The sequence below is a fragment of the Lutra lutra genome, chromosome 15 (assembly GCF_902655055.1).
Source record: "Lutra lutra chromosome 15, mLutLut1.2, whole genome shotgun sequence".
NCBI classification, from domain to species: domain Eukaryota; kingdom Metazoa; phylum Chordata; class Mammalia; order Carnivora; family Mustelidae; genus Lutra; species Lutra lutra.
Genome location: NC_062292.1, coordinates 31,358,901 through 31,374,426, shown reverse-complemented (window position 1 = coordinate 31,374,426; position 15,526 = coordinate 31,358,901). Strand labels below are relative to the sequence as shown.

The following is a 15,526-nucleotide window of genomic DNA, read 5'->3' as shown; positions in this document are numbered from 1 at the left end:
TTTCAGCTCAGGTCATGATCTCATATTGAGCCCCATGTCAGGCTCCACGCGTCTCTGTCCCTCTGTCCCTCTGCCTGTTTGCTCTCAAAATAAATAAATAAATAAATCTTTAAAAATTTTTCTTAATGTTGCTAGCATTACATCGGCAATATCTAGAAAAAAACATTTAGCCCTTCTCCATTTTGCTATTTCAGAAATAGCAATTTCAGAAGTAGCATTTCAGAAAACTTAATGAAGAAAGTTTTGAAAAGTTTCTTGTGTTTTTTTTTTTAATTAACATATAATGTATTATTTGCCCCAGGGGTACAGGTCTGTGAATTATCAGTCTTACACATTTCACAGCACTTACCATAGCACATACCCTCCCCAATGTCCATAACCCAACCACCCTAGCCCTACCCCCTTACCCCCCAGCAACACTCAGTTTATTTTGTGAGATTAAGAGTCTCTTATGGTTTGTCTTCCTCCCGATCCCATCTTGTTTCATTTTTTCCTTCCCTACCCCCCACAACTCCCCACCATGCCTCTCAAATTCCTCATATCAGAGAGATCATATGATAATTGTCTTTCTCTGATTGACTTATTTCACTCAGCATAATACCTTCTAGTTCTATCCATGTCGTTGCAAATGCCAAGATTTCATTTCTTTTGATGGCTGCATAGAATTCCATTGTATATATACATGACATCTTCTTTATCCATTCATCTGTTGACGGACATCTAGGTTCTTTCCATAGTTTGGCTATTGTGGACATTGCTGCTATAAACATTCAGGTGCATGTGCCCCTTTGGATCACTACATTTGTATCTTTAGGGTAAATACCCGGTAGTGCGATTGCTGGGTTGTAGGGTAGCTCTATTTTCAACTTTTTGAGGAAACCCCATACTGTTTTCCAGAGTGGCTGCACCAGTTTGCATTCCCACCAACAGTGTAGGAGGGTTCCCCTCTTTCCATGTTCTCGCCAACATCTGTCGTTTCCTGACTTGTTAATTTTAGCTATTCTGACTGGCGTGAGGTGGTATCTCATTATGGTTTTGATTTGTATTTCCCCGATGCTGAGTGATGTTGAGCACTTTTTCATGTGTCTCTTTGCCATTTGGATGTCTTCTTTGCAGAAATGTCAGTTTATGTCTTCTGCCCATTTCTTGATTAGATTATTTGTTCTTTGGGTGTTGAGTTTGATAATTTCTTAATAGACTTTGGATACTAGCCCTTTATCTGATATGTCATTTTAGAATATCTTCTCCCATTCTGTCAGTTGTCTTTTGGTTTTGTTGAAAGTTTTGAAAAGTTTTATCTTCAGTCCATGAATTTAAATCATTTGAGATCAGTCATAGCTAAGAGCTGTGCCTTTTGAGTTCTTTTGTTGGCAAACATTCTTAAATATTAAATATCAGCTAGAAAGCAGAAATGAGTTGATGAAGAATGTATTAGTGCTTAATGAGATTTCCTTTAATAAAGAGTCCTCAAACTTTCATTGTTTTTAAGTGATTACAGCATCCTTATAATGAACTGCCCGCCATATTAAATAGGCTCCTTCAGTCATTTATTCAGCCTGGAGAACTCCCGGTTGCCTTCTGTGTGACTGTACGCTGGGGACACAGTCAGCAGTGGGCAGAGCAGGCCTGGGTTCTGGGGTTAGTTGTCTATGGAAGGGCAAGCTTACTGCACACCGGCCACACACCTGGCGCCATCCTACAGGCCAGGGTCATGCTCATTGGAGGAAGAAGCAAACAGTAAATAAGTACATACATAGATAATTGAGCTAACTTCAGATTGGGGCCAGGACCTCAAGGCCAGAGAGAAACAGACTGGACATAGTCTGTTTTATAGACTAGAGGAGATCAGTGCCAGTATAATTAATCACACAGATAAATAAGATAAATGCCACAAAGGAAGAGTAGAGTGAGACCATGTAAGTGAGGGAGGTGGGGACTAGTTCATTTTGAGAGAGACGGGGAGGCCTTCCTTGAGTAGGGGACATTTGAGCTAAGATTGAACGACGACTAGGTATGTCGGTTTCCAAGGGTCTGCCATATGAAGTGCCACAGACTGGTGGCTTAAACGGCAGAAATTTATTTTCTCATAGTCTGGAAACTAGAAGTCTGAGATCAAGGTGTTTCTTCTGAGGCTTTCGAGGAGAATCTCTTCCATCCTCTCTCCTAGCTTCTAGTGATTGTGGGCAGTCTTTGGCATTTCTGGGTTTTAGACACATCACCCCCATCTTTGCCTTCATGCTCACACAGGCATTCTCCCTGTGTGTGTGTCCAAGCTTCCCCTTTATATCAGGACACTAGGCATAGGAGCTCATCTGAAGAAATTCCTCGGTTTTGACCCTACTTCCTAATGAGGTCATTCTGCGGTATTGGGGTTAGGACTTCAGTGTGTGAATCTGGGAGGACATGGCAACTCACAACACCTGTTGGCCAAGTGAAGCAGAGGGGAGGGGAAGACTTTTTTCTTAGGAAGTGAGGACAGCATGTGAAGGTCTCGTGTTGGAAGGAAGCCTGGCTCACTGAAGGACAGAGTTGGGAGCCAGTGCAGTGAGGTGGCCCTAGGACATGCTAAAGATAGGACAGGTGCAGAGGCCACGTGTGCCCTGAGCATGGCCTAAAAGAAAGCAGGATTGCCATCTCCAGGTGCTGAAATCCAGCAGACAGAAGTTTGTATTTGTTGGTCAGGAGCGAGGCTGCAGCTGCAGGGAAGGACCTGGGGGTCAGGGCGTCCTGGGTCAGAGTGTGCTGAAATCACTCAGGAACAGTGTCTCAGATGGAAGTCCTGGGCTCCTTAGAACCTGGGGAAAACCTTCATTGGAGGAAGAGGTCAGACCAGGCAGCCCACAGAAAGGCAGTAGGAGGTACCTGGATGGAGCCCTGCTCAGAAAACCAATTTAGAGGACTGATTAGTGGCAGCAGGTGCTACATGGAGGTGGAGGAGGAGGAGAGCTGAGAAGAGAGCAGAAGTCAAAAACCAGGCTCTGTAGGAGGTGAGAGTGGAAACCTGACTGTTGTGTGTTGAGGAGGAACAGGAGTAAATCTTTAGTAAGGATCTTTACATAGTATACATTTATACTACAACATAAGAATACATAGTAAATGTACTGAGCAGTGGCAGGGGAGAGGGAAAGGAAGGCGGTGCTCAGAATGGTTTGATTGGAAGCCAAGAGCAGGAAATCAGTGGGAATGGGAAGGGCAGGTGATGAAAATACCTTGCACAATTTATGTCCTTTTCCCCAGACCCCTAAATGGTGGGGAAATCAGGAAAATAGGGAAAATATTGTAACTCTCCTGTAAAAATTAAGGATCAGCAATCAAGGCATAGATTGATTCAAAGGGTCCTGCTGACATCAAATCTTTAGCGAGAGCAGGAAACCTGGGTGCAGGTGTCAGGGGCCAGGGCACACATTCCTGGGAACCTGGACGGGAGCATGCAGGAAGAAAAGATTCACACTCTCCTGTTACATTTGGCTGTTACATGTATTCATGTGTATTCTTAGTCATGTCTGCTGCTAACAGTGAGTTGTTCTTGCAAACAAAGTATTTATTTTAAAGATTTTATTTATCTGAGAGAGAGAGCACACAAGCAGGGGGAACAGCAGGGGGAGAGAGAGAAGCAGACTCCCTGCTGAGCAGGGGGCCTGACACAGGGCTCAATCCCAGGACCTTAGGATAATTACCTAACCCAAAGCAGACAGTTAACTGACTGAGCCCCCCCAAAACCCCACAAAATAAGTATTAATGAGTCCATTATATATTTCATCACTTTGTATGATTCCAGGGAGTGGTGTTCCAAGAACTAGCCGGTACTCATGCAAACTGGCGGTCTGGACCTGTGGGTCTATGTCACGCCATTTCCCTCTCTAGAAGATTCAAATGACATTATTGGAATGCTGCCTCATTATGTTTGCTGACAGTTTCCAGGGCTTGATACTTCTACAGGCTGCAATTATTGTTAGTACTTGAGTAGAACAAAGCTGTGAGCATGGCTGTGGGATTGAAACTGATTTGTAATCTGAATTCATGACCTAATACTGACCTCGTTGGCAAAACCAAAATCAGGGCAAGCAGGCAAAATGATCTCACCATTAAAAGAGAGGAAATGGTGGGGGGAGGAAATGGGTATGGAATTTAAGAAACAGAACAAGTGAACAAAGAAAAAAAAAAGACAAACCAAGAAACAGACTCTTAACTCTAGAGAACATGCTGATGGTCACCAGAGAGGAGGTGGGGGGGGGAATGGAAGGAACAGGTGATGGGGAGTTTACCTGTCGTGATGAGAACCAGGTGACGTATGGAACTGTGAAATCACTATATTGTACACCTGAAACTAGTATTATACTGTATGTCAACTATATTGGATTTTAAAAAACAAAAAACAGAAATGAGTTTAAATGAAGCAAAATATACCCAAATGCCCAGCCCACCCATTTGTCACAACTGACAACCCCCTTGGTACTTTTTGCATCCGTGCAAAATGAAAGAAATTTTTCTGTGTCTGGATCATTTGTCATGAAACAGAGATTAAGACTGTCACTGTTTTGTGTGTTTTAAAATTTTTGTTAAAAAAATGATGACTTTTGGGGTGCTGGGTGGCTCAGTCAGTTAAGCATCTGAGTCTTGTTTCAGCTCAGGTCATAATCTCAGGGTTGTGAGATCGAGCCCCAGTCAGGCTCTAAGGTGGGCATAGAGTCCCTTGGGAGTTTCTTTCCCTCTCCCTCTGCTGCACTCGTGCTCTCTCTAAAAAAAAAAAAAAAAAAATGATGACTTTGGGGCACTTAGATGGCTCAGTCAGTTAAGCGTCCAGCTCTTAGTCTCAGCTCAGGTCTCAGTCTCAGGTCATGAGTTCAGGCCCCATGTTGGGCTCCACCCTGGGTGTGGAGCCTACTTAAAAAAACTAAAAAATAAAATAAAATATGATGACTTTTATATATCTTTTAATTTTTAAATGACTTTTGTTGGACATTTACATTATGTTCATTTCATTTACTATTTCCTGTTATTAGATGTCTGTGAAGTATAGATCGTTTTTACATGTTATTGGAATATGTAATCTTATTACAATATGTTGGTGGTTAATAATAATAATAATAATAATAATAATCCATGCCTTTGTTACTAAATATCTTGTGTTAAGGGAATCTCTGAAGCTTTTAATATAATTCTGTCTTGGAAAAATTATCCACTGTGTATAATTTCTGTCGCTTGTTATTTAAAACATAAATGTATGAAAAATACAGACTAAAGTATGGTACTGAGAATTCTCGGGGATTCCAGTTTCTGGTTTCAGAAATGTCGCAGATTCACCACGTGAGACACTGAGGCTAAGATGAAGGACATGGGTAGAGAATACAGCAAAGAAGGAGGGACACTTCTTTCCTTTTTTCCTTCCTGGGAAGGAACTAACGATGCATGGAAATATGGATGAATTTCAAAATCTAAAAGATGGTTTCTGTTTTCTCTCTAAGGAAGGCGTGAATTCATACCTCTTGGTTATCATGGCCAAGCAGGCTGTCCTGGCTGGCCAGAGCAGGGTATAGTTGGGGAAAGCTGACCAGGGATGAGTCTGAGGGAGCACTGTCCAGCTGAAGACCAGGGAAAGCATTTGGGGGAAATTCTGCAAGGCTTAGTGACAACCCTTTATGGAGCTAGCCCCCTTGGTGCTTTTTTGCCTCTATATTCATTCCAAGTAGTTAACTGAATAACAGTCAACTTAGAAAACTAGTTTAACACATTTTAGCATTACCTTGGCTTATATTTATTGTTTTAAAAATAAGTGACCATTTTTAAACAAAATTTATTATTTATTTGAGAGAGAGAGGGAGAGCGTGTGTGTGCATATGTTTTCACAGGTGTGTGCATGTAGGGGAGGGGCAGAGGGAGAGAGAATCTCAAGCAGGCTCCCCACTGAGCATGGGGGCTCAATCCCATGACCCTGAGATCATGACCTGAACTGAAATCAGGAGTCAGACCCTCAACTAGTCAACTGAACCACCAAGGCACCCCTAGAAGTGATCCTTTTTAAAGAATACCAAAATAAAAACTTTAGCCATTTTTCTCAATCTGTTACTACTCCTTGTTGAAGGGATGCGTCAGCATCAGCAGCTGCTCTGCTTCTGACTCCTGATACCAAGACAGAAGAAATAAAGTCCAGTTCTCCTTGTTAAGAGAGCATGATTGATAGACAAACAGATAAATACAACAGAATGAAGAGTCCAGAAATAGACCCACACGTGTATAGCCAATTGGCTTTTTGGCAGAGGTGCCAACCATTAGCCTTTCAACATGTGATGCTGGGTTAACTGGATCTCCTGGGGGTCAGGTGAGATAACCTTGATCTCTGTCTCATAGCAAATACCAAGGTCTGTAAAAAATCTATCATAGACCTAAATGTTGTAAAACTTAAACCTGAATCTTATAGAACAAAGCATGGAAAGCCTTTGTATACTTAGGTTAGGCAGAGATTTCTTGGTCCACTCAAGCCCCTGTAACAAAGTAGCACAGGCAGGGGTGGCTTACAGAAAACAGACTTTATTTCTCAGAGGTCTGAAGGCTGGAAGTCCAAGATCGGGGTGCTAACGTGGTCAGGTGAGGGCCATCCTCCTGAAGGTGAAATTCTCCTTGAGATTCTCTCTGGGCTCTCTTCTCTAAGGGTACTAATCTCATTCATGAGGGCCTCGTCCACATGGCCTGATCACCTCCTACAGGCCCACTTCCTAATCCATCACATTAGGATATGACTATGAATTGGGGGGGGGGGGAGGGTTGGACATAAATATTTAGACCATAACAACTTCTTAGGAGAAAATCACTATTCATACGATTAAAAAAATGTTTTGATAAATTGGACTTCAAGACTGTACATGTTTCTTGCCTTCAAAAGTTACTATTTAAAAAATGAAAAAGCAAGACATAAAGTCGGACAAAATATTTGTGAAACAATGTGTGACAAAGAGCTTGTATCTGGAAGATCTAGTGAACTTTTTTTTTAAATTTTATTTTATTTTTCATAAACATATAATATATTTTTATCCCCAGGAGTACAGGTCTGTGAATCGCCAGGTTTACACACTTCACAGCACTCACCATTAGTGAACTTTTATAATACAGTAATAAGACGATTTTTTAAAAATGGGCAGACCTGAAAAGACACTTCAGTTCTTTAAAATTCACAGCAAGGGGGCTCGTGATTCTTGATCTCAGGGCTGTAGTTTTGAGTCCCATATTGGGTGTAGAGATTGCTTAAAAATAAGATCTAAGAGATAAAATACAGTTCACAGCAAGATACCTCTTACAGCCACCAGAATGGCTAAAATAAGAAAGACTGAGAAGAACAAGTGTTGGACAGAAAGCAGAACGAGTGGAACATTTTCAGTGGGCAGGAAACGTGGCATTATCACATGCCCAGCAACCAGTCTTTGAGTAAACACACGTGCAATTCCATAGCTGCGTAGTTAGTGAAAACAAAGACTTGTGCATGAGTGTTCACATCAGCTCTATCTATAATCAACAAAAGCTGGAAATAACCTTGGCGTGTATCCACAGCAGAACGTGTAAATGCATTGTGGTGCAGTCTTTGAGTCAGTGCTCTAGTGGGGGAGAGGCATCTGTGAACACAGGAGTTAATTGGTGCTGGCTGGAGCGGCATGGAGTCGGGAGGCTGGCTGGGAAGCGGGCAAGAAGTGACATACTCTGTAGCTCGAATCTGGTAGTGGTCACGTGGATGAGCCCACCCGCTTGTCAAAACTCACTGAAATCTGTACATGTCGTTGTGTGGAAATGATACATCAACAAAGCTGTTTAAAAATAAGAAAGTGAAATTACATATTCAATGATTAAAATACTGTTAGCATCTAGTTTTGTGTATTTGTGAGAAAGTGTATGATCACTTAAGTTTGCAAGGAGCCGTTCTGTCTTTCCAGGGGGTTGTATTAACCCTTCGAGGAGGCCGTTCCATTAGCCGGTCATGAATGGTTTAATGTTGCACTTAACAGATGTGGTGTGATCGAGAAATAATGAGGTCTGCCCTGATGTCTCCGGGAAAAGCTTCTGAACATCTACAGCTCTCACTTTCAGCTGAATGGCTTATATACTTAATGTGTGTACCACTATTATTATATATATATTTGACTGTACCTTCAGAGGCTCAATACTTGGTGTCTTGGTTAAACTACACATGCCTTAAAAACACGATTGTATTCCTTTTGGATTTCCTTTGGAGAAAATTTTCCCTGTGTCACCTGAGTACTGAGAGCACGCGTTCCCCCATCTCCGTCTCCAGCTGCTGCTGGTAAGCAGCACCTGCACGCACTGTCCTGCTTTCCTGCCTTGTGTCTGCGTGTTTTACAGATGGTTTTTTGGCATCTGATTTTCATTAGCTGAGTTCTTGGAGCAAAAACATAAGCTGCTTATGAAATGGTCTTATTTGTAGAGTTCTGGTCGCTTTCTCCAGGGTTGGTTATAGCTTATAGCACATGGAAGAAATTTAGCTGCAGGGATATAAACATCTTTTTGAGTGGAGAAAATCTGTGCCAGTTGATGTATTATAAAAGTTTAAGCCAGATCAGAATGTCTTTTTCAGAGGTGGGAAGGGGAATTATTTTTTAAAAGACCTGAGTTCATACAGCGGTTGGGGGAGGGACACAATGACTGAAGTATCAGCTTGATTTTTATGTGGCATAGAATGTTCTTTGAGAAAGAAAAGTGCTTCTCTTGAAAAACAAATGAAAATTTTTAGGTCATTTATAGGTCTTGAAACCCTTCCTGTTGAATTTTTGGTTTAATAATAACAAGAAAAATTTTTTTTCAATTAAAAAAGTGCCTAACACTTAAAACCATGTTGTTGTTGTTTTTTAAGATTTATTTATTGACTTAAGAGAGAAAGGGTGAGAGAGAGTGTGAGTGGGAGGAGCAGAGGGAAAGAGAATCTCCAGCAGACAGACTCCCCACTGAGCACAGAGTGGGGGATGCTGGGCTCCATCTCTGGGCACATGAGATCATGACCTGAGCTGAAATCAAGAGTCAGACACTCAAAGACTGAGCCACCCAGGCATCACCCCCCAACCCCGCCGCCAGTCTTTTTCAAATGTGGTATCTCTCGTGATCTCCCCAACAGCCCCCTGGGGTTGGCAGGGAAGGCACAGTTTCCATTTTTAATAGACGCTATGTGAAGTTGCCTCCAGGGTTAGCTTATATAATACATATTACATTACTTTCATTCCCTTACATCTCCTGATATCTGAGCTTGATTTTCAGACTAGTTTAAATTAAACAAGCTAGTTGGTGTACTTGGGCCCTGATCTGGTTTATCAAAGTAACTAACTAATACTAGTAAGTAACACTGAGCTACTTTAATTAACTAACACTGAGCTACTTTAATATTTTGTGACATTTAATCTTTGATGCTTCTGAGAAAAGATTTATATATCTTTTTAGAAAATAAGTTGCAAATACATTTTTTTAAAATTTTTTTATTTTTTTCAGCATAACAGTATTCATTATTTTTGCACCACACCCAGTGCTCCATGCAATCCGTGCCCTCTACAATACCCACCACCTGGTGCCCCCAACCTCCCACCCTCCACCCCTTCAAAATTCTCAGATCGTTTTTCAGAGTCCATAGTCTCTCATGGTTCACCTCCCCTTCCAATTTCCCTCAACTCCCTTCTCCTCTCCATCTCCCCTTGTCCTCCATGCTATTTGTTATGCTCCACAAATAAGTGAAACCATATGATAATTGACTCTCTCTGCTTGACTTATTTCACTCAGCATAATCTCTTCCAGTCCCGTCCATGTTGCTACAAAACTTGGGGATTCATCCTTTCTTTCTTTTTTTTTTTTTTTTTTTTACAGCTTTATAAACATATATTTTTATCCCCAGGGGTACAGGTCTGCGAATCGCCAGGTTTACACACTTCACGACACTCACCATAGCACATACCCTCCCCGATATCCATAACCCCACCCCCTCTCCCAACCCCCTCCCCCCATCAACCCTCAGTTTGTTTTGTGAGATTAAGAGTCACTTATGGTTTGTCTCCCTCCCAATCCCATCTTGTTTCATTTACTCTTCTCCTACCCCCTCGACCCCCCATGTTGCATCTCCTCTCCCTCATATCAGGGAGATCATATGATAGTTGTCTTTCTCCGATTGACTTATTTCGCTAAGCATGATACCCTCGAGTTCCATCCACGTCGTCGCAAATGGCAAGATTTCATTTCTTTTGATGGCTGCATAGTATTCCATTGTGTATATATACCACATCTTCTTTATCCATTCGTCTGTAGATGGACATCTAGGTTCTTTCCATAGTTTGGCTATTGTAGACATTGCTGCTATAAACATTCGGGTGCATGTGCCCCTTCGGATCACTATGTTTGTATCTTTAGGGTAAATACCCAGCAGTGCAATTGCAGGGTCATAGGGTAGTTCTATTTTCAACATTTTGAGGAACCTCCATGCTGTTTTCCAGAGTGGTTGCACCAGCTTGCATTCCCACCAACAGTGTAGGAGGGTTCCCCTTTCTCCGCATCCTCGCCAGCATCTGTCATTTCCTGACTTGTTAATTTTAGCCATTCTGACTGGTGTGAGGTGATATCTCATGGTGGTTTTGATTTGTATTTCCCTGATGCCGAGTGATATGGAGCACTTTTTCATGTGTCTGTTGGCCATCTGGATGTCTTCTTTGCAGAAATGTCTGTTCATGTCCTCTGCCCATTTCTTGATTGGATTATTTGTTCTTTGGGTGTTGAGTTTGCTAAGTTCTTTATAGATTTTGGACACTAGCCCTTTATCTGATATGTCATTTGCAAATATCTTCTCCCATTCTGTCAGTTGTCTTTTGGTTTTTTTAACTGTTTCCTTTGCTGTGCAAAAGCTTTTGATCTTGATAAAATCCCAAAAGTTCATTTTGCAAATACATTTTTGAGCAGCTTCTTTTTGAAATAACGCTTGGTGTGAATACAGACCTTTACTTTTCAGTTGATTCGTACAATAAGGCCACAAGAAAACTGAAGTACACAAAAATTATGTTTCATACAGTCTTTCCACTGCCTTGTGCTGTCTCCTGAAATTTTCAACCTGTTGATCATAGGGAGAAAATCAAGAAAATAGAGTCTTAGGTTCTAACAGTAAGAGGATATCTACAACAGTTTTAAAAGTAACTTGCTTTCCTTCAGTCTCTGCCTTCCATATCTAATTTTCTCAGGCAGATGTCAGATGAAGACTAAGATGTCGTCTTAGTTGATGAATTGTCATCTACGATTTCTAAGTTGTGGGCATTCAAACACAATTTTTATGTTAACCAAGTTTTCAATAATAAAATCTCCATTTTAATGTTCTCCTCATTGCAAAGGGTGAGGGCCTTATTTTATATTGTTTGGCTTAAAGGAATGAAATTGTTTAACTGGAGCAAGAAGAGATTTAATGTCAATTTCTATGTAGAGCTGTCTGTTGCCTTAATCCAATTTTTCCAAAAGTAATGGCTTTTACACACCCAAAAGTTTTCTGACTTCAAGAGTTCAATTAATTTTACAATAAAGTTTAATAAAAAGTACAGTATATGCTCTGTCATTAGGTAAATTAGTAAGATTAATTAAAACAAGTAAAATTCTGGTAGTTTAGTTCCTAAAACCCTGATGGGGCTTAAGTGTTGGAGAGCACACATTACCTTACAAGCCTGAGTCCTTAGGACTGACCTGTGCAGTGAGTAAGAGTCTAGGCTCTGGTCTCAGATGCCAGGCTTTATTGTCAGTTCAGCAATGTTGTTAAACCTTCATTTTCTCACTGATGAAATGGGAATAATCATGGTACTTGATTCTCCTGGGAAGAATGAGAATTAAAAAGGTGAATAACAGGTCATCCATATATGGTCACACAATGTAGGGAATTTGGATTATCTATCTCAATAGATGAGACAGGAAACAGAAAATTTAGTTGGTGAATGGCTTTTCAGTTCATCATACCCTTCATTTGTTGTTGTTCTTGGCTTCTGTTTTCTTTTTTTCTGTTGGGGATCCTACCAAACAAGGAATTAATTGAAATATGGAAAAGTCCCATCCTTCAACAAATTTGCAAACTAGATGGTATATCAGTCTGGAAGACTGAAACTTGACTTTAGTTAGACTTTCAGTGAAAACAGCAATAACCAAAATAACCCAGAACTTACTTTTAAAAAGAAGTAGTATTTGTTCTAGAGCAGTTTTAGTTTCATAGCAAGATGGAGAAGGAGGTAGAGAGAGCTCCTCTGTGTTCCCCAATCCCATGCATGCATAATCTCCCCCACTGTCAATATCCTCACCAGACAGGACACTTGTTAGGGTAGATGGACCTACATGGACGCATCGTAATCATCCAGAGGCCATAGTTGTATCCATTAGAGCTCATTCTTGGTGGTGTGCGTTCTGTGGATTTGGACAGATGTGTAATGATGTGTGTCTATTGTTATTGTATTGTTATTGTATGTTATTGTATTGTTTTCACTGCCCTCATAAACCTCTTCATCCTGCCCTTCCCCCTTGACCCCTGGCAATCACGGATTTTTATATTGTCTCCATAGTTTTTCCTTTTCCAAAATGTGCTGTAGTTGGACTCGTACAACATGTAGCCTTTTCAGATCAGCTTCTTTCATGTAATAATAAGCATTTAAGATTCCTCCATGTCTGTTCATGGCTTGAAATGTCATTTCTTTTTAGCTCTGAGTAATGTTCCATTGTGTGCATGTGTTCATTTATCCATTCATCTACTAAAAGATATCATGGTTCCTCCCAGAACATACTTTTAAGGCAGGATAGTAACTCATCTGAAAAATTAAAGATAGATCAATATGGCAGTAGTGAACCGTGATCTCAAGTGATCCCAGTGTGATCCCAACAAACTTGACTATGATCTCACTTGCGATCAAAGCCAGTATTATAAGAATAGAGTGATGCATGATTGCTGAAGGTAGGGGCTCTGTCTGGAAATCTGGGTGTGAGCTAAGGGGAGGTTTTATATTTGTCTTGTTATTTTTAAAACAAAAAAACGAAGAGCTTATTTATGAACTGATAGGGTGAGCCAGTAGAGAGGGAAGATTTTGTGAGAAGTGTTGAGCAGAGTTCTGTAGCGTATGAGAGAATGCATTTAGGGCACAAGTGTAGGGTTAGCCTCATGCGTGAGAGTCCTTTATCTGTAGGAGAAGGCAGCTGTCAGAGAGCTGGCCTGCGTGCAGTTGCTGCTGGGCCCCTGGCAGTGAGTGTGGACACTGATTGTTCATGTGTCCCCGGGAAACTAGAAACCCAGGTCATTAGCCCAGCACGAGGATGGAGGCAGATTTGTCAGAGGCTGGAAGAGCCAGGACCAGGTGTGAAATAGTCATCGAAAAGAAAATGCTAGCAATGACTGCAGACAAAGGTAGGTTTCCTTCCTAAGACTGACAGCCGACTTCCTAGCAGGTGTCAGAAGGCTGTGGGCTAACACCTTCAAAGTGCTAGGGGCAATAATTTAAGAGTAACAGTGAAGAGAAGACGTTTCGGGATCTGCTGAGACTGAGGATGTGTCCTATCAATAGATTTTTGTCAAAAGAGCTGCAGAATTATATCCTTCAACTAGAAGGAAATTGAACCCAGATGCAAGCGTGAGAGGCAAAAATCACTATGATCATAGAAGTGGGTCAGTATTTTGATAGATCTAAAGAAGCATTAATTGTAACAGTAAATATTAAATTGTAGCATTATATATATATATATATTTAAATGTATCTTCTGATATTATAGTGGGAAGAATTTGGAACACATGCTTGACTATAGCAGATTGCTTTGTTACAAAAATTACTATGCTTCTGTTCTGGGATGAGTGAGGACACAGAAAAGCCCTGCAAGCTCCTGTCCCTTGGTCTGCCTTGTGATCACTGTGCAGAGATGGTGGGTGGAGTGGGACCTGAAATGCACTGTGTAAGGTGCCAGAGATACTTGACATCACCTTCAAGGTAAGCTAAACATTAATAGTCTAAATCCTGGATTTATCAGATGCCAGAGACCTTCCCAGTCTCCAGGGGTGTTTGCACAGAGACTGGGGAAGAGCGCTGCTCCTATGTATTGGAAACTGTGTGTTTGGGCGCTTGCTCAGCACGAGACAGCAGCACAAATCAGCATCAAGTTTGTGCTTAAATACATCTTGTATTATCCTCGTCTTCTCCATTGTTCGTGTTCAGATCTAATAGAACTCAGCGTGTGTGCTGGGCTCCCCACAATTCAGATCCCTTTTATGGAAAATAAAAGTTTGTGTATTCCTTCCTTCAGGAAGGGTGAAGCTAATAGGCACTGGGCACCAGCTGAAAAATAGTCTTATGTCCTTTATGTAAAGGGTGCAACATCTTTAGAAATCACTGTAGGCATCTGGGGGGCTGTTTTGAGCGTCTAACTCTTGGTTTTGGCTCAAGTTCTGATCTCAGGCTCCTGAGATCAAGCCCTGCATCAGCCCTGTGCTCTGTGCAGAGTCTGCTTGAGATTTTCTCCCCCCTCCCTCTGCCCCTCCTGCTCACACTCTCTTTGCATCTCTCTCTAAAATAAATAAGTAAATCTTTAAAAAAAGAAGAAAAAAAAAAAAGAAATCACTTGAGACATGGAAGGTGTTTGATTACTTGCCGGTGTGAGGTTTTTAATCAGTCTTATTTTTCCAAAACTAAAAAGTAGTCTCCAAGAGCGAAGTTTCGGAATTGTTAGATAGATAATATAATTTTGTGGGAGTTTCCTAAACCTCTGCTTGTAAGTGATCATTGTAAGTTGTTACTAAGCCATTGGTTCAGAACGGTATCAAATATGCTATTTGTGTGCTAAAATATTTGTAGACCTTTATCACCTAACACATTACCATTCTTGATATTCATAAAGGCTAAAAGTTCATTCCTGAAACCTTTCCTCTTAATGTGATACTTTATATTAAATTTGGAAAGAGTAATTTAACTTTTTCAGGGACTTGCTGAATGATTCCTAGTTATTTGATTATATTATGGAATATTTTACCTTTTTAAAATATTTTATTGTGTTACTAGAAAAACACAAAATATACTCAGGTTGTAAGTAATGGCTGCTGGTCATGCAAATCAGATTATTTCTTTTGAGGCTGATTTCATTGAACTTTTAGATGAAGATTTTATTGTTAATATATCTAAAAGAAAAAAGGAATTACATGGCTACCATAAACACTTTCAGGGATAAGTTGGAGCAGAAAAATACAAAAATAAGATGTATTTATGACATATGTTCTGTGGGATTAACATTTTATTTTACAAATAGTTAAATAATTTTAGAAATATTTTTTCCCTTCAATGTTATTACTAAGCCAGGCTAGTCTGAGATACATATTACTAATGCTCAGAATGGAAAATATACACCTGTGGTAGAAGAAAAATGTCATGGTAAATATGTTTACACAGCTGTGTGGTAATGTCAGTTATTACGAGTACATTTACAGAATCATGTAATGAGCCTCATTTTCAAACAGCCGTTAACTTTGGCTTAGAAATGCTAATTAAAGAATAACTTCATTTTT

At 40.6% G+C, this 15,526-nt stretch overlaps 1 protein-coding gene across 17 annotated transcripts in view; it reads left to right on the top strand.

Moving 5' to 3' along the window:
* DISP1 (dispatched RND transporter family member 1) overlaps positions 1-15,526 on the top strand; it is a 182,519-nt gene that overhangs the window by 86,426 nt on the left and 80,567 nt on the right. For 6 of the 17 annotated variants that reach the window (XM_047703713.1, XM_047703693.1, XM_047703700.1 and 3 more), the window contains one exon: positions 7,920-8,095. The exons of 10 other annotated variants lie outside the window; for them this stretch is intronic. Coding sequence is in view for 4 of the 7 variants with exons in the window: in XM_047703693.1 (XP_047559649.1) it covers positions 7,992-8,095 (104 nt within the window). In the remaining 3 variants the exon portion in view is untranslated. Of the gene's footprint in view, positions 1-6,082; positions 6,320-7,919; positions 8,096-15,526 lie in introns of those variants that run through there. One more of the 17 variants, XM_047703696.1, reaches the window with a different exon arrangement.